The sequence below is a fragment of the Melospiza melodia genome, chromosome 2, assembly GCF_035770615.1.
Source record: "Melospiza melodia melodia isolate bMelMel2 chromosome 2, bMelMel2.pri, whole genome shotgun sequence".
NCBI classification, from domain to species: domain Eukaryota; kingdom Metazoa; phylum Chordata; class Aves; order Passeriformes; family Passerellidae; genus Melospiza; species Melospiza melodia.
The window spans coordinates 67,047,428-67,065,637 of record NC_086195.1 but is presented as its reverse complement, the minus strand read 5'-3'; the positions used below and the strand labels follow the sequence as shown (position 1 = coordinate 67,065,637).

Sequence of the window (18,210 nt, the reverse complement as noted above, 5' to 3'; positions counted from 1 at the left end):
GGTTTGGTTGGGTTTTTTGTTTTTTGGGGGGGGTTGTTTTTGTTTGGGTTTGGTTTTTTGTTTGTTTGTTTGGGTTTTTGTTTGGTTGTGGTTTTTTTGTTATGTCAGCTAGTTGTTTCCTGGCAAGGATGCAGAAGAATGTACTTTGGAGGACCTATTTTTTTTTTTGCCAAAAAGCATCAAAACTCAGACTTCTACCCCTGTAATATTCAAAGAGTCCAGCATGGTTTCCAAGCTCTTGATAATCCCATGAGTTAACCATTATATTGGGCTAAAGTATTGCCAGAAGCACAGATAAAGTAAAGGAACAGCTACTGGTGGTCAGTTTGTAGTGTAGAATTTGTCTCACTGAAATGAGAAGGCTGACTGAAAGGAAAATTAAGTGACTTGCGCAGAGATATTCAGGCAGTCCAGCAGATGAATCATGAGATCAGGGAATCCAGAAATCTGTAATCCAATTTTCTGCACCTCTTTGAAGTTCAATCAGTGCAAAAAAAATACCCCACCACTTTTGTTGGTCCTCTGTTCTCCCTTCTACAAGATAAGAGGAATATTATTCATTTCCATCCATGGGTGAATGTTACAAGGTTTAGATGACTTATGTTTCTGCTTTGCTATAGCAAACAGCTCTAGAGTTCAAAGTTTTCAGCACTGAAATCCATCTTGTTGGCAACTGAAGCTCTCAGGAGACCATTCTTCCACCTCAATCATATAACAGCAAAATTCATGCATTCATTCCTCATAGCTCCAAAATTTCACAAAACAGAAGTAAATTGAGGGTGAAAGAGGAAATGACATGAAGCAAAATGACAAGAAGAAAATAATAATGCAGAAAGCAAGCCTGCACTGCCAATAGAAAGCTCCTAAACAGTGTTCCCTGATCTGATTCTAACCTGACTTTGCAAATTCTGCTGAGGCAATGGCTGTGGCAGGTGTGACTCACTCCCCAGTCCCCTCAACAAATGATGAACAGTGAAAACTCATGCTGACAATGTAATGTCACCATTGTTTATGCTTCCACAGTCATTCATCCTAGCAGAAAAATCCAGCAAATGCTCTTCCCTCATGTATTTCATAATAGTTCAAAATAAAAATGATTTATTGTATAAGTAACCAGTAGATCTCAAGTGACCCTCTGCTTCTGAGTCTTGGCAGGCAAATAAACACTTATAAGTGAATGGTCAAAGGAAATTAGAAGACTATTCTGTAGCTATAGAGATATCAGCTGGCCAGGGAAGGACTTGGAAAGTCAGTTTTTCAAGAATCATTGCTCTTCACAGAACTCTACTTTTTAAGCCTAAAGCCTTTTTTTTTTTTTTTTTGCTCTGAACATAACTGCTTCATTCCAAGTATGATTTCTGTATTTTAAGGACATCTTTGCACTTTTTCAAAAATCATAAAGAATAAAAATCTTGCCTTTCATGATGTTTTAATTAGCTGATATTTTCAGCTTGCTGGAACATACTGAGGGATACCTTCCAGCCAGATGAAAACCAGCAATTCATTAAGACTGGAGAAATAATCGCAAGCTGTCATCATATGCCTTTGCATAGATCTTTAGTCCCTTGGACCAGTAAAGCGTTTGGTCTAAGTAGGTTTTTTTGGATCTCTTCACAGTGGAAAGAAACTAGTACCCTGAAGGTGGTTCATTCTGTGACTATGCACATGTTCAAGGTGGGATGAACCCCATTCTGGGAGTTCTGGTCTTCTCCTGGATCTGATAGCCTGAAGAGTGAGGTCCCCACCACAGCAAATACAGTTCAGAATGGTTCTGCACATTCTGAGCAGCACACTTTTCCCCATTGTTTTGATCACTTCCTCCAGTTTTCACCTCAGCTCCCTTGAGTTCAGACGGAATGCTTTGAGTAGAATGCTTTGGGTTGGAAGCGACCTTCAAAGACCATCCAGTTCCAGCCCCACAACCATGGTCAGGGATGCCTTTCACTAAATCAGGTTGCTCAGAGCCCCATCCAGCCTGGCCTTGAACACTTCCAGGGATGAGCATCCACAGCCTCTCTGGTCAACCAGTGCCAGTCACTCACAGGAAGGGATTTCTTTCTAATATATAATCTAAATCCACCCTGTTTTAGTTCAGAACCATTATCCTTGTATTGACATTTCTCTGAAATACCTTCTGGACAGAGGTTCTTGTCTCACTCCAGTGAAGGAAGAACTCCTTTTAGACCATTAGCTTAGAAAAGAAAATAGAAGGGGTAAAACCCTCCAGGAGTTTCACACTTTACCCATCTTTGGCTTGTTTAATAAAGGTAGGCTACAGAAACACAGGACAGATAGATCCACAGATGAAATAGGGGTGGCAGTTGTTTGGTCAGGGTATTTATTACAGCTATTAGGAACCAGTCTGATTTGTCCAATTCATTTGCCACAGAGCACAGCAAAGCTTTCAGATGCTAATGAATTTCAATATATCCTTGCAAATTAAAGTGTTACCACTTCCTAATTATCATCTGCTAATAATGATCCTTTTCTACAAGCAATCTAAAGAAAAATTAAAACTCCAGCTTGTCAGAGCATTTCTTTTCATCTGAGTACTCACCATTGGTTCTTCTCGGGAAAATGTTGTGGCAGACAAATTACCAAGGAGCTTGCAATTAAGAGAGATTGCAGTGACAAGTCTGACACAATAGGAAGGAGGTTTCAGAAGGCACATGGGGAGAGAGGGGACATCTCATTCATTTAGCACCATAACACCAATGTGAAATGAAGTAATTAATTTGGGGACAGATTGGTTCTTTCACTCTGCCCTGCTGAATGTGTAAACAAAATCTCAGTTGTTCTCTAAGTGTTGAAGAGTTCGACAGAACTAATTGAGGAAAGCAACCCTCCACAATCTGTTAACATTTATGCGGTCAGATAATAATAGGACCATTTTGGGAAAGACCAGAAGCTGACTGAACAAAATTTCTTGTCCTTTACTCTGGCCAGAAGACACTTAGGGACAGGGGCAATGTGGTCTTCCTGTGCTAACATTCCAGATGCTAATCATCAGTATTTAGGGGAATTTCTGAAGAAGTTGCACCAGACCTGTGCTTAATATATTAGCATCAATTGGCTAAGAAACCCTTCTGAACACCTAGTTTTGTTCTTCCAGGCACCCTGTGCTAATAATTTTCACAATTTCTTTAGCCAGGTCATGAAAAAGCATGGTCCTTTTAAGGCCAAGCCACTGTTTGTTGTTTTTTTTCTGTTTCTTTGCTAATTCCTTGCTGTCTTGTTGTTCCCTTCTTGACCACTGCATAGCACAAAACTGATCTTAGCAGAAAACTTTTCACAGGAATTCCAGAATCTTTTTCCTATGTGCTCTTTTTGAGATTGTCAGTGTATAAGGGTAGTTAGGCTTTCTCGTTCCCTTGTGAATTTTCTGTACTTACTGACATTGATTTTGATCTGCCATTTTATTACTCAGTCATTCAGCATCCAGTCAGACAAGAAAGGTCCAAATTTGGATTTCTTTTAAGCACCTTGTTTTTCAGTGAAAAGGGTTTTCCCCTTTTTCTTTTCCTAACTAGAGCTATATGCACCATGCTATCACTTTTAGTGGTTTGTCTTCTACAAGAAACTCACCATGTCCCAGTAGCTATTTGCAGCATAACCTTGTGCTGTCACCTCTTCATGCTACAAGGTCCTGACATTTCAAGCAAATGTCATCGCATCAACTTTCTATCAGCACAGCTCACTGGTGAGATGCACGTGGTGCTACAAGCCCTTGTTTTGTGAGAGATCTCTGCTTATGCAAGGGGAGCCAGCACGATTTCATAGCGTATGTGTTTCATATCTCAGAACTTAAGGTTTGGATCTGCAATGCTACCTGGGTAGTGGCAGCAGCTGTTTCCTCTCAATAACTGAGAGGCTGAACTTGGAGCTATATGCTGAGAGGCTGTGATTCCCTTATGTTCCTATGGAAACATGAGAGGAGCCTTCTGCCAAAGCAAGCCAAGGCCTTGGGCTTAACACGCATAACATGTGAATTACCCATTTCTGTGCCTGTTTGCAGGAGCCAGCTCCCAGTGCTGGAACTGTGCCTATATCAGAGAGGAAACAGAAAGGTCCAACCTAACCTCTACAATCTGCTGCAAAGCATCCATGAGATGCTTCTTTCCCTCTTGATGGAAGTCATCCATCCAAAGACACTTGTCTGTGGGATAGCAGGGCTCTTCTCGAGAATTAGTTTTGATTCTGAGACACTCAGCAAAATCAGGAAGGGATTGGAGCAGCTGCCATGTAAAGAATGTGTGCAAGTGGGAATTTGGGGATTTTACAAACTGCAAACTCTGCTGCCCTACAGACCATCTCAGGAAATGTGAGGCAATTCAGATTGCTTAGCCATTATGAAAGAGGGATAAGCAGAGAAGTGTTCAGTGATAAGAGCACATACACATACCATTGCTCTGGAGCAGAGTGATAAGTGGTAACTTTACTATCCCACTTCCACTTACCTGGGTGTGCGAGCTCTTTGTCTAAGCTGGAATGCAAAATAAAGTTGTGCCCTATCAGCTGATCAGAGCTGGCTCGAGGGCCACAGTGCATCCAGGTTATTATTATTGTAACTGGGTAATCAGACCAGCCATCAAACCCCAGCACTGCACACAGTGAGCCACTGCCAGCAAACACTGCTGATAAGTCCAATCCAATACATATGGAACTAGCTAAGGGAGAAAATTCTGCCTCATTGAAAATCGCATTATCCAGCCTGCCACCCTTCACTGGCTTTTGGCTTGTCACACACAGTAACGGACAGGCACCCAGAAAAATACTTGTTGTGAACGAAGGAATAGGTAAGAGACTCTTTTGAGTGTTTGACAAAAGCCAATTAAGATCAACTGAACCTTCTATCATGCTTCTTCCAAAAAAAAAGCATGTCTGCCATATTGCTTAAAGAACTTAGTTGTTGGTTTTTAAGCAAATACCAGCAAACTTGAAAGAACTTGGCACTCAGTAGGCAAAATAATTAAGAGGAGCAGAGACCCTCAACAGCAGATGACAGTGACAGGTGACATGCCAGTATCTTGGATGGATCCATTGAAGAGGGCATAGTGCTGACAAATCTCATGGCAGGTAAAGATAGCTTCCTGAAAGGCATGGATGCCAGTGAGATATTGACGCTTATCCCATCAGATCCTTCTGCAAGCATTTAACAAAGTGTTTAAATAAGTGATGTGTTTATATTTACAGTGAGAATAAATGGCCACCACTACTGTGGCTTCTCCCATAGCATTCATCAGATCATAGAATGGTTTGGATTGGCAGGGAGGATAAAGACCATCTAGTTTCTACCCTCCCTGAGGGGGAACACCTTCCACTAGACCAGTTTACTCAAAGCCCATCCAACCTGTGATTGAACACTTCCAGGGATGGGGCAGCCACAATTTATTTGGAAAACTTTTGCCAGTGTCTCACTATTCTTAGTAAATTCTGATGTTCAACAGTTGCCTTGTGCCCCTCTTTGAGACTCTTGTTTCACGGCCCTGCAAAGATGAGTCTTTGGCATGAATTCAACACAGGTATTAGTGTAGGACTAGACGCAATCTTTTAGGTCATTCAGTCCTGTCATGCATTATCTCAGCAATCCTGCTATATAATCCCCTCCAAAATTAATGAACTTCATCTTGAAAGCAGCAAGTAATTTTTTTCCTTACTGCCGTAGAGGCTATTCTGAAACCACACAGGTCTGATGATCAAATATCTGATCCAGGTCAAAGTGATGCCCTTCAAACAGGGTCATGCTATGAAGAAGTAAAGAAAATGCTGGTTTTGCCTCCTGGCAATAATACACAGCTCCCATTCCACTCAGTGATCAGAAACACCAGTTTTCTGACTCCTAATTGACTTGGAATCAACAGGTTGCAACCATGTCTGAATCCCTTCCTTTATCTCAGCTCAATGCAGAAGTTTGTTCTTTCTCTCAAACAATGACTTAGTCCTAATGTTTTTCTGCCAGGCCAGATTATCTTGTGTGGATTTCCTTATAATCAAATCTGCTATGTTCTTCTACATATCACCTACCTCCGTGGCTTCCAGCCCATGCAATACTTACAGTGCTGGCTGAAGGCCATGATTTTAGTTGCCAAAGCAATCAGAGGATTAATCTCTACTCTATGAAAATCTAGAATTTTTGATCTGTGAACTGCTGCATCTGCACTTCACAGCAGAGCTCACAGTGGATGGAGACTGAGAGTGTAGATGTTTCAAATAAGGAGATCTGGCTGCAAAACAGCATTTTGGAGGAACACAAGGTCTGATCACTCCTCAAACATTCTCAAAGCTTTCTATCTGAAACAGAATTTCCATCATTTCTGTCACCAAGATGACAGCCAAAGAGACAGTCTAGTGAGAATTCAGATCAGTAATTTAATCTGCCTACAATATAAATGTTTTCTTTAGAGGTATTTGCTGTAGTATGCTTTTATAGTCAAATGGGAGGAAAAGGTATTTCCAGTAGGATTTGTATAGTGACTTGGGGATATGGGCTTTAGGGTGATACAAATTACACTTTCAAAGTAGATTTCTCTCTCCACTGGTTGGAATAGCTTCAGATACTTGCTTAGATGCACAGTGCAGATGTCTGCTTTTTGCCAAGTGATTGTTAACCCTGAAAGCAAAAGAAACCAAACAGGAAGATCCTAATATTCATATATTTCAAGCAGAATTTTCACTTGCATAAAAAAGATGTTACAGGCCTCTACATTCTTTTTCTGTTTCTTTACAAGCTTGTAGTGTCTTTAACACACTCAAATATTATGCTGGGTGACATTCTGCCTCTATAGGGTAGATGAGGTGAATGACTGTGGAGTTATTTTAATTTATACATGCACAAAGAGGAGGTAAATAGAGCCCCTAACTTCTTACTCCTGCCTCAGTCATGACCTTTCTCTGTGCCCTTGTGAGAATTGCCTTATCTGTTAATTTTCTGATATGTAAAATTAGAATGACCACACTCATAGACTGTTATGTGGTCTAATTGGAAAGTGTAGAGCACTATCTGCAGGGCAAGAAATGAGATCAGCAGCCTGTAACTGCTGTCAGCAGACCTCAAATGCACTGACAGGAGTATGTCTACAAAGGAGGTTTGAGCAATGAAATTAATCACTTGCAGAGTTCAGAATCAGGTGAAACACTGTATATTAGTAGGATTATCCCAGGGAAAGCCCTTTTTCATTTATCCCTCTGGAATTTGATTGACCTGATGGGCATTTCACAGCCTTTTTTTATTGCCATTTTTGAAAGATTCATCAGTGTAACATTTTTACGTGCATGGCTTACCATTCATACCATGAGCAATAAAACCAGGTTCCTGATCATGCAAGACACGCAGTTATTAGGAAACCTTTTCATTTCAGCAGTTCACCGAATGCCATGCCCTTTTCCAGGAGTGAGCAGGGATTTCTGAATTGCATTGAAAGGTACCTTCCATGGAATGCTGCCAGTTCAAAGCTCTTGATAACCAGGACTCCAACATGCCCAGCTCTCCTCTCATCCATTTGGAATGCCTTCAGATATATTGCTCTCGTGTCAGGCTGCCATCACTTTCTGACTGTCTTTCTTTGATCCTTTCCAGGCATCACCGTGGACAAGTTCGGGCTGATTTACTTTGTGGATGGCACCATGATTAGGAGGATTGATCAGAATGGAATAATCTCCACTGTGTTGGGTTCCAATGACTTGACATCTGCTCGGCCTCTCAGCTGTGACTCTGTTATGGACATTTCTCAGGTAAGACAGTGGTTTGGTTTTGTTTTTACAGAATGCAAGCCTGCACCTTCACCCTTTCCTGCATGTCTATGTGCTTCCCCAGCAGGTCTGACAAAGAAGTAAGGGCTTAAGGAGAGTTGCTTTCTACATAATTTATGGTATAAAATTGACCAGATCATAAAAGAATTACCCACTAAAGACAGAAGGAAGGACAGAAGGAAAGACTTAACTGCCCTGACTCATAGATTTTTGGGGGTGAAAGTTTGAAGATGTCCCAGCCACACAACTGACTTCTTTCAGAGTTTCCAGTCAGTGGGAAGGCACAGATTCCTGGGAAGGCAGGTTTTGTTACCATCATGTCTCACTATATGCCAGGGACTATATGCCATGCTCCATTATAACATCTTAGCTAATCACAGGTTTTTTTCTTTTCTTCTCCTCATCCTAATTTGGCCCAGCACAATTTTAGACCTGAATCAAATTAACATAGGAAATACTGATTGGAGGATGTGGTGCCAAAATTAGCAACAGCAGGAAAACAAGAATCTTGAATCGCATCAGATTGCAAATTGGTTGCAGCTACCATCATGCTGGGCTTTTAAGTCCTGCGGCTTCAAGGTGGAGAGAAAAAAAGAAGAGGAAATCTCATTTTGATTTTGATTGCTTTACTGCTGGATGGTGCAGAAGAGAAATCTGTTACAGCCCAGCATTCCGTTTTGTGTGGCACTGGCCAACTTGTCAAATTGTGCCAGTTTAGGACAGTGTCCTTTGAAACCTTTGTACCACTTGTTGTTTGCCTGCCTGCAGGAATGTTGTCCTCTCCTATGAAAATATAGATCATAGCTGGAGGGCTAAGTACTGTTATTCAGCCACAATAGATGTCAGTGGCGTTTCCTTTTTGTAACTACCTAGATAATTTCCATGCTCCCATATGGAATCTATTCTTGTTTTTTCCCTCTAATTTGAAAAGATTATTCTTGCTTCCTTGCAACTGGCTCCCACTGTCTGTAATTTATGAACAAGCTGAAATTATGACTTTAAAAGTTTTTCTGCCTTTTATAGAAGGGAAATTTTGATGGTTAAAGGCCACCTTGTAGTATGTTTCTCATCTTACAGACATAATTTTTTCTTCATGTGAATTTCAGGGTCAGTTAGCAGAAGACGGTTGTATAATCAGACTTTAGAAATTATTTACTTCCAGGTTATGTAGTTTCTATGTAAACCAGTGTCATGTTCAAACACTTCTGAGATTAACATGCATCAGCTGAAGACTTTTTTTTCCTGTCACAAAATGACAGGAACCATTTTTAGATTAACCTGTACTGGGATTGGCAGATTAACCACTCCTGTTGTAGAGAAACATACTGAATGCAAGCTTAATTAAAAAATAAAATCCAGCTTGGGAAGCAGCTTTTCATCATTTACAGCAGATAGAAGGGTCCTTTCTGCCAGGTCCCTGAGGCTGCCTGGGACATGAGGACATTAAATATTTAGCTGCCACTGTTGACAAGGAATGGTTTTTAAGAAATTGAAAATTCCCTTGTCAGTTCAGAATAAACTCAGCTCTTGATGCTAACTGAAGACTGCAGAGCTTAAAGACCACTGGAAGGGATGGAGGCATGAATTATTAAAGCGAAAACCACAGGCTATAATGTTTTACTACAAGAAGGGTTAAAATAGGCCAGGAGCTGAGAAAAGGAAGGAGATTTTGCAAGCAGAGAACCAGAGTAGACAGAGCTCAGCAAACTGCTTAGCAATGAAAATAAGCCTCACGCACTCAAGCATTAGAAGACACAATGAACTAAATACCTTACATCTGATCCTTTAAAATAAATGCTGAAAAGGCATATAGGAGCATCAAAATAAAGCATTGCTTTAGCAGAGATGTTGAACTACAGGCGTTAAAAATAGAAATTTCCTGTGTTCCTGAATCTTACCTGGTGTCTCCTTACTCAGTTTTAAGTAAAATCACAGTGAAAGATGGTTTCATGGACCTGAGTCTGCTGGCATCCACTCCTCCTTCCAATAAGGTTACAAAATACTCCTCTAAACTTAGTCACATCAGACAAATAAGAAGAAGCAGCAATGGAGATGGATGGTGGGAAAAGAAGGTTCAAAACAAAGAAACTATACTGGAGTGAATAGGTTCCCATCAGCACAAGACCAATTTTTTTTCTATATACACCTGAAATAAAATAAAATAATCCAAAAAATGCACAACTTGGAGTTTTTTACCAAAAAAAATGTTCTGAATTCTGTTGGTAAGCATTTTTTAGGTTTAGCAACTAAAAGAGAAGACACACTTGAAAAGAGTGTATTGCAGGAGCAGAGCTAGAAATGAAGTCATTCTAGTTCTTACTCACTTGTGGTGTTGCCAGTCACTGTTTTAGTGGATTATCAGTGTAGAACTGGGATATGTCACTCCTGAACCCATTTTTCCATTATGCTAAAACAAAATGTGAAAATCACCGTGAAGGCACAAGTATTCTACTCCATGAACTGAAATTGCCTGAGTTTCCTGTGAATTGCTATTCTGCATTTTTGCAGCATAAAGCAGAAAACCATAGGTTATAACAGATATTCGCACATGCTGGCACAGCTGCCAGTTTTGTGTCTACCCCTCCTTGTCATTTACCAAGAGGAGTTCAGCCACTTGTGTGAAAAATCCTTTAGTAAAAGAATCACTGTTCTGTGTGTCCGATTTCATAGCACTTCACACAGCAAAATTTACGGTCCCAGGTCTCTGCTATGAGGTCCAGCTTCCAGCAGTTCAAAAAGCTGGAGAGGGAAAATTGTAGAATGGTTTGCCTCTGTCCATCATCCTGTTCCCATCAATGTTCCAGTGCAGAGTGTGGGTGTCTCCCTGTGACTGCTTCACGTGCCCAGGAGCTAGGCCCCCTTGCTCACAGCAGGTTAAATCCTCTGTGGCCACCTATCAAGTAATAATTAGTTGTGGGGTTTTTCACCCATTCCCCCTTTAATCCATGTTGATTCCATCCCCATTGTGATTGATTTATAGTAATCATGCACTAGAAAAATGTCTTGCTATAAAAGTTCCCTTGTGTTTTTTTACCATGAAGGTTCGTCTGGAATGGCCCACGGATCTGGCAGTGAATCCCATGGATAATTCGCTCTATGTCCTCGACAACAACGTTGTGCTGCAGATCTCTGAGAACCACCAAGTGCGCATCGTGGCAGGGAGGCCCATGCACTGCCAGGTGCCAGGCATGGATCACTTTCTCCTCAGCAAGGTGGCAATCCACGCCACGCTGGAGTCCGCCACCGCCCTGGCCGTGTCCCACAACGGGGTGCTGTACATCGCTGAGACCGACGAGAAGAAGATCAACCGCATCAGGCAGGTCACCACCAACGGGGAGATCTCCCTGGTCGCCGGCGCCCCGAGCAGCTGCGACTGCAAGAACGATGCCAACTGTGACTGCTTCTCGGGGGACGACGGCTACGCCAAGGACGCCAAGCTCAACGCGCCCTCCTCCCTCGCCGTGTGCGCCGACGGGGAGCTGTACGTCGCTGACCTGGGCAACATCCGAATCCGCTTCATTCGGAAAAACAAACCCTTCCTCAACACACAAAATCTCTATGAGTTATCCTCACCCATAGACCAGGAACTGTACTTGTTTGACACCAGTGGGAAGCACCTTTATACTCAGAGCCTTACCACTGGAGATTATCTTTACAATTTCACTTATTCTGGAGACGGAGATATAACCCTGATCACTGACAATAATGGCAACTTAGTCAACATCCGAAGAGATTCCACAGGGATGCCCCTCTGGCTGGTGGTGCCCGATGGCCAAGTCTACTGGGTGACAATTGGTACCAACAGTGCACTCAAAAGTGTGACAACACAGGGGCATGAAGTAGCCATGATGACTTACCACGGCAACTCTGGTCTCCTTGCCACTAAAAGCAATGAAAATGGCTGGACAACATTTTATGAGTAAGTATTTTATGGATATTGGCACTGCTGACTTCATTGTGTGTTCTCTGAACCATGCAAGGTTGGTAGAATTTAATTCCCTGATCAGAATTATTGTGCAAATAAAATGGCCTGAACAGAGAGTATTGGATTTCATGCAAACACTAGGTACTGGCAGTAGGTGCATTAGTGCTTGAATAAGCTCCCTCTACCAAGTCAAGTCAAACAGAATTTCTGCTGAGTTTTTCTAAGTAATTTGGACACCTGGTTCTCCTTAGCTGTAGTCAGGACTGGAGATTTAGGTTGTGTGTCAGAGAATTTTTCTTGGCTTTGAAAGCCTTGGAAGTATGAAAGTTCCATCAGAGCCTCTTTTTTCACAGCTTTTCACCTACCTCCTATACTGCAGTGTCTTTGTTGAGCCTGTTTGAAGTGTCTGGTGTAGAATGACAACTGGCAATGACTAATGAGAGCTTGCTCTGGAAACAATTCTGTAATTAATGGACTGCTCAATTCCTCCTGTTGCAATTTGCCTCACTAAGCTTTGAGAGTAGTCTTGGAACTGTTCAAGACTATCCCCAAAGAGTTTTTAAGCAGAGAGAAGATAGGATGCACTGAAAGACCCAGAGATGGCAGTATCTTGAATATTTGTACATCTTCTCTGTACTGCTGTTAGCAATTCCCTGCTTTTAAATACAGTGAAGCGAACACATTTCTGATATTAAAAAGGACAAAGATAAATAACTGGATGAGGAGCACCTAGAAGGATTCATCCTGTTCTTGAGAGCCCCTTTCCCTCCCTCTTCCTTAGTTTAATTTTTATTTACAAGTGTAACCTGTTTGAAATGCTCCTTTAAGTACATCATTTCCCACATGGTTTGAATGGTTACATGGAAGTGTTCAGCTGCCATAATAATAGACCCATTGTAAGAATCCAATTTGGATAGAGTAGGCAGTTCCCAAGATGATAAACAAAAAAGTTGCTAGGAAAAAAAGGGATTCAGGAAAGGAAAGCTGGCTAAATCCACATATCTGTGTGTTGATATGTGGTTGCTTTGGTTCTCTCCTTAAAATGTTCCAGGCCCAGTTTCAAGTTTATTTGCTTAATACTCACTGCTCCTGCTCTTGCCTTGAAAAGAACTGATGGAAACTCTGTGATGAATCTTTTGAAACGTTATTAGCATTTTATCAATGTTCTGTTTGCAATTACTGTAGCAATATTCCTCAGTGAATCCAAGTTAGTACTCTCCATCTCTTACTTTGAATTTGCTTGAGGAAGACCTTAGGGAGGAAAAAGAGGGTGTTTTTCTCCACAGGAGTGAAAGCCAGCTATATTGTCAGGACCATTGTGCTAAATCAAGGAGGTATTTTCTTTTTGCAAAGAACCCAATAGTTCTGTGCTTGGAAACAGATGCAGCCACAGACAGTGAAGCAAACTAAATATTACAGCTAATAATGGTCAGATTTATACCTCAAACATAATCTTTTATTTTAAAGTGCAACTGAAAATATAAAGGAGATAAAATGAGACAGAAGCTCAAAATCAACTAGCTCTGTGGATATATTTATAACAGTGATCCATTATTTCTTGCTGTCCAACAAAATAGAGCATTTGTGAAAGTCATCATTCTGGTCCTTTAATGCACTTCAGAAGAGTCATAAGAAAGCTTTTTAGAACTAAATGGAAGACAGTATTCTCTAGTGGCTGGACTATGAAAATCTTGACTAGAGCAAGTCAGCACTGTAGGATAGCACAGCATCACTGAATGTAGAATTGTGACTGTGCCTTCAGAGATACCTCATCCAAACCTGTGATCACTTATCTCTGTTTAACTGTTCCTGACAGTTTCTGCTGCAACTATATAAAACTACAGGGTAAAAGTCTATATCTGAATTAGTTACTTCAGCCACCCTTTACAGGCAGGTGGAGAGAAAAAGGCCCATTCAGAGTTTCTTATGAGTTATGTTAGGTATTTCCTTTAGATGAGAAGAGTTGTATTCTGGAAGTTTATCTCTGCAAAGGTAGTAGAGAATGATGAGTTCAGATACAGATGTTTATGTTGCAGATGTCTACAGTTCGGTAAAATGGATCCTGTCAGTCATCTGAGTTTTTTTATAAATATTGTTAGTGATAACAATGTATTTACCTGTATTATTGTTACTTTTAGAGAGCTTTTTTATATGCTCAGCCTAAATCTTCCATGCTTGAGTTGGAGACTGTTCTTTTTCATCCATCTTACCCTTTCATATCCTATCCTATCCTATCCTGTCCTGTCCTGTCCTGTCCACTAGGGTCTTGAAAGGCAGATCAGTGATTTAGAAGGATTGATTCTGTCCAGGTTTTGTATGTGTAACCAGGGAAAGAATATAAAATCAGACTGATAAAATTAGAATATGAAATAAGATTCACGTATTTCAATTGTTTGGTAAAGTAGGTTTCATTTAAACAAGATATGTTCTTGCACAGTCTTGATGCCACGGTACACATGTAAGTGGGCTAAGCCTTAGCTCTCAGAGTTGTAGCAAGGCATAAAGTCTTCAGTGTGATCCTCACATGATTCGATGGCAAATCTGTCTAACTTGTTGCTTGGATGGACAAACTAAATGAATGCATTTACTCATCACACTCTACTTGTAGTGGCTAGTAGGAAGCTGATTTTTTCTCTGTGCAGCATTGCTATGACTAATATTGTCAACTCATAAAAATGCAGTTTATGAAGAACTGTGGAAGTTGAAGGCTGGGCAGAAAAACTCTTAAAAAATTCATTCATGGGGAGAACAAGAAAGACTTGATCTATTTATCTCAACATGAATGAGACTGGGAAGTGTCCAGATCACAACATGTCAGCCAAAGCTCTTGCCTAGAGAGGGACTCTCAGTCTAACAGAGAAAGGCTTGAGAAGGGTATGGGACTGGAAAGCAAAGCTAGAGAAATTCAAGTTGACAAGAAGGTGTGATTTTTTTAAGGCCGAGATGACCTAACTGGTAGAGTAACCAACCATGAAAGCAGTATATTCTCCATTTCTTTGTATCTTAGATCAGGACTCTGATGCCTTTCTTCTAATGTAATCTCACCAGAGAGAGAATTTGCATGACTGAAACACAAGCTGCAGAGATGAGTGCAGGCATGGCAGGATGAAGTCTAAATTCCTTGTTATCAAGGAAGCTGAAGAAGATGGTGTAAACCAAATAAAATCAACATTCACTACTTTCATGTTATTGGTTTCTCTGCCAGAACAGCAAGAAATGTACATTGGGAAGGCTTAAGTGGTTTAGAGAATTCCTGTGAACATGAGTGGCTGGAAGGTGCTCTAAAGGAGTTTTCAGTCCCGACTGAGGGGAAGGGTGAAGTTCATATTTCTGTTTTGCTCATGGCCAAAGAAATAATGGCATCAAATCTGACTCTGAGGAAAAGTTTCATGTTTCTCACAGCTGACAAGAATTGTTTGTGTGCCAGGGCAAGCTGGACACTGCTGCCTAAAAAGTTAACAGTAAAGCAAATCCAGCTGGCAAGTTTACACTGCACCAGTGGCACCATGTTCTTCTACCATGAAGAACGTCCTCAAAAGGTAAATACCTTTCACCTGACTGTCTACAAAGGACCATCAATCAGAAACCCAGCATCACAGAGCAGTGGTGTTGTGAGAGTGGCATCGCTACATGTTCATCATGGAATCACAGTATGGCTTGGGGTGGAAGGGACCTTCAAGAACATCTAGTTCCAGCCAACATAGCAGGCATCTCTGGTTCTCCTCCAGGTGCTGTTCTTACCAGGCCATTTCTTAGCCTTTACCATAAGGCTGCAAAGAGCTCTGACATGTGGGCACATTGGCGTGACTCTGCAAAGGAGGGAAGGAGGAAGGATGTACTGATGGAGTACTGGAGGTCTGTCTTTAGGGCACACCAGGGAATCCAGGTCCTCCAAGGCTTCATGCTGGACTGGCACATTGTCCCTGCCTTTCTGTGGGGAAAGAGACTGGTGTTGGCTTCAGAGAATGGCAATCTCGCTCACAGCCCTTACAGCTCTTCCTTTCACACATCCTACACCAAGCCTGCTCTAACAATCCTGTTTTATCAGGTTTAGCTCTGAGTAAGACTCAATGTATAATGGTGTGCAGTTTCCCTTTTTGTTTGAGTGAAACTTAGCTCCCCACAATAATTAGCCTGTCTCCAAAGACCTGTCTATGACTACTTTGAGGATTTTAGCATTATATAGACCTTTCCTGCCCCTGCAGTGGGCTTGACATTAGCTGTCAGTTAATGCAGTGCAGCTCAGCTTGTCCAGTAACTGGATTAAAGACTTTTCTTCCCATTGAACTGGTGACAGTAACAGTGATAATCAGCAGCAAAGGAAGTTGATCTGGAAACTCAGCCAGGGAAATGACTTCTTGTTCCACTCTTCCAGTAAAAGACAAAGGATGCTGTGTGAGTACTTGCTGCTTTGTTGTTGCTGCTTTTTAACTTGACCTGAAAAAATTGCTACCAGCCTTTACAAAGTTTCTTAGCAGTTGCTGTTTGTCTGCTTCAGAATCCGGAAATTCTTATTAATGGATTTGTTTAAATCAAGAATACGGCAATTATCTTGATTAGTTCACTGAGATGTTATCACTGTACATTAACTCAATTTCCCTCTCAGCCAAAGTCAAACCTTCTATGCATTATTTAGCCCAGATGAGGCTCTTTTACTTAGGTCCTGTGTGTGTCCAATTAGTTTTGAAGGTCGCCTCCTCCCGTACAGACTCAAACACTTACACATTGCTCCAGCCAAGCCCAGAAATTCAAAACCTTTTCACGGACTACCCAAGAAGTCACTCACAGTTGTCTGGAGGGCAAAGGATCTCATGGAGCCAGGTCTTCATATGAGCGGTAAGGGGAGTTTTGACCCCATAACACTGGAGGCTGTTTTACAGAGAACCTAACTCTGCCAAACCTCACACTCTGTAATGGATGGAAGGTAGGAGCCAGCTGGACTGAGCATGCAGGAGGACCTTGAATGGCTTCCCAGTGACCCCCAGGGCTCAGCAGAGGTCCCACCCAGCACCAGCAGCTTTTAGTGCCAAAGGCAGTGCCCTGGTCGGTGTGACTGTGATTTATCAGATCATACACAGAGTTCTACAGGATTTGATTTAGTGTAGTTCAAGTGAGGGTTTTGTTCTACTCCTGCAGCAGACTGGAGTATGAGAAACACCTTTGGCTTTTTTTCCTCCCTCCTCTTTTAGCAAGATTTCTTGGTTCCACTTGTTCCACAATTTCTACATGATAAAATGATGAGATTCTCGATATTGTTCCTCTGACAAACATGCAGTGAAGCTCCACTAGGTGCCAGGATAAAATAGCAGTTCTCCAGTACCCTCTGTAAGTCATGAGGTCACATTTTGAGCCACTGTCCTGCCCTGAAGTTCATGCCTGATAGCAAAGTTTAGTTGAGAATCAAGGGAATTATGAATATCATAAAGCTAGAACGAGATCTTCCTCTTCTTTCTTGGGCAGTCAGAAAATTCAGTAGACTGTGACCACAACCTGGTCTTTGGTCATTAGGGAGAGGACTTGCCTTCATGCATTTTTGAGTATTATCAGTTTGTCTGTTATAGATTTGTTTTCAATGTTGTGTTTAATGTTCTTTGAAAAATTGGGATGAGGCGAGCTTGTTAAGAGGCACTGGGTGCACGTTGGTATAATCACATGCAAAATATAGTTTGCAAGGTCCATTTAGGCACTTTGGCACTAAATGCAATATTATTATAGTGAGTTTTTTTCTGATCTATTTGACTTGTGTTTTAAAAGGCTGATGAAATGTGAAGAGGCTAAAATGAGGAAATGCAGAAACTCAGGCAAGAAATTGATTTCTGAATAGATGGTACTAAGGATGCTCTTTAATTCCCAAGGTCCAGGTCTCTACACAATGGTAATGTGATAAATGAAAGCTCTGAATGTTTACAAGCCAACAATTAGACCTCATAAGCACCAAATACCATTTTAATTCTGTGCATTGAACCTTAGCTAAGTACGTTTCCAATTGGGAATGGATGGTAACGGATTCCTTTGCTGGCCTAATAATTGCCACTGTAATTGTAAGTGCTGCGGCTTTGCAGCAGGTTTGAATGGGAGGCAGCAGCTGTGTTAGCAGGTGATGGATTCATTGCTCCAAGTGGCTGCTGTGTGCACTCCCATGCTTCAGTATTTCCTTAATTCTGGGGCTTTCAGAGCATTTGGAGAACACAGAAGTCTTAGGCTGTGATGAAAACTGGCCCAACCCTAAATCCTGATGCTGTGGAAACAGGCTAGGCAGCTTAGCTGCAAAATGAGGTGACTAGGAGAGATTTATGTTACTGCAAATACCAGGGCACACCTGCAGCTACATAAGAGCCAGTTGCTTGGCTTTTTCCTCTCCAAGCTGAGGTGTGCCCTGTTAGGGCCTTTATAGGGCTGAAAGCAGAGGTGGAAGGAATCAGCACATTTAACTTGTCAAGCATATTATCTCTGGGATGTGCAAGTCTGCACATTCCTGGGAGACTGTGGGTATGTGACAGGTATGTGTTTGTGAGCTAAATCAGGGAAAAGGGGGA

The 18,210-nt window shown here is 41.5% G+C and overlaps 1 protein-coding gene across 10 annotated transcripts in view; it reads left to right on the top strand.

Moving 5' to 3' along the window:
• Positions 1-18,210, top strand: part of TENM4 (teneurin transmembrane protein 4) — a 589,980-nt gene that overhangs the window by 537,225 nt on the left and 34,545 nt on the right. For all 10 annotated transcript variants that reach the window (XM_063148730.1, XM_063148734.1, XM_063148732.1 and 7 more), the window contains 2 exons: positions 7,577-7,731; positions 10,791-11,668. In XM_063148730.1, the coding sequence (XP_063004800.1) occupies positions 7,577-7,731; positions 10,791-11,668 (1,033 nt within the window). The remainder of the gene's footprint in view (positions 1-7,576; positions 7,732-10,790; positions 11,669-18,210) is intronic.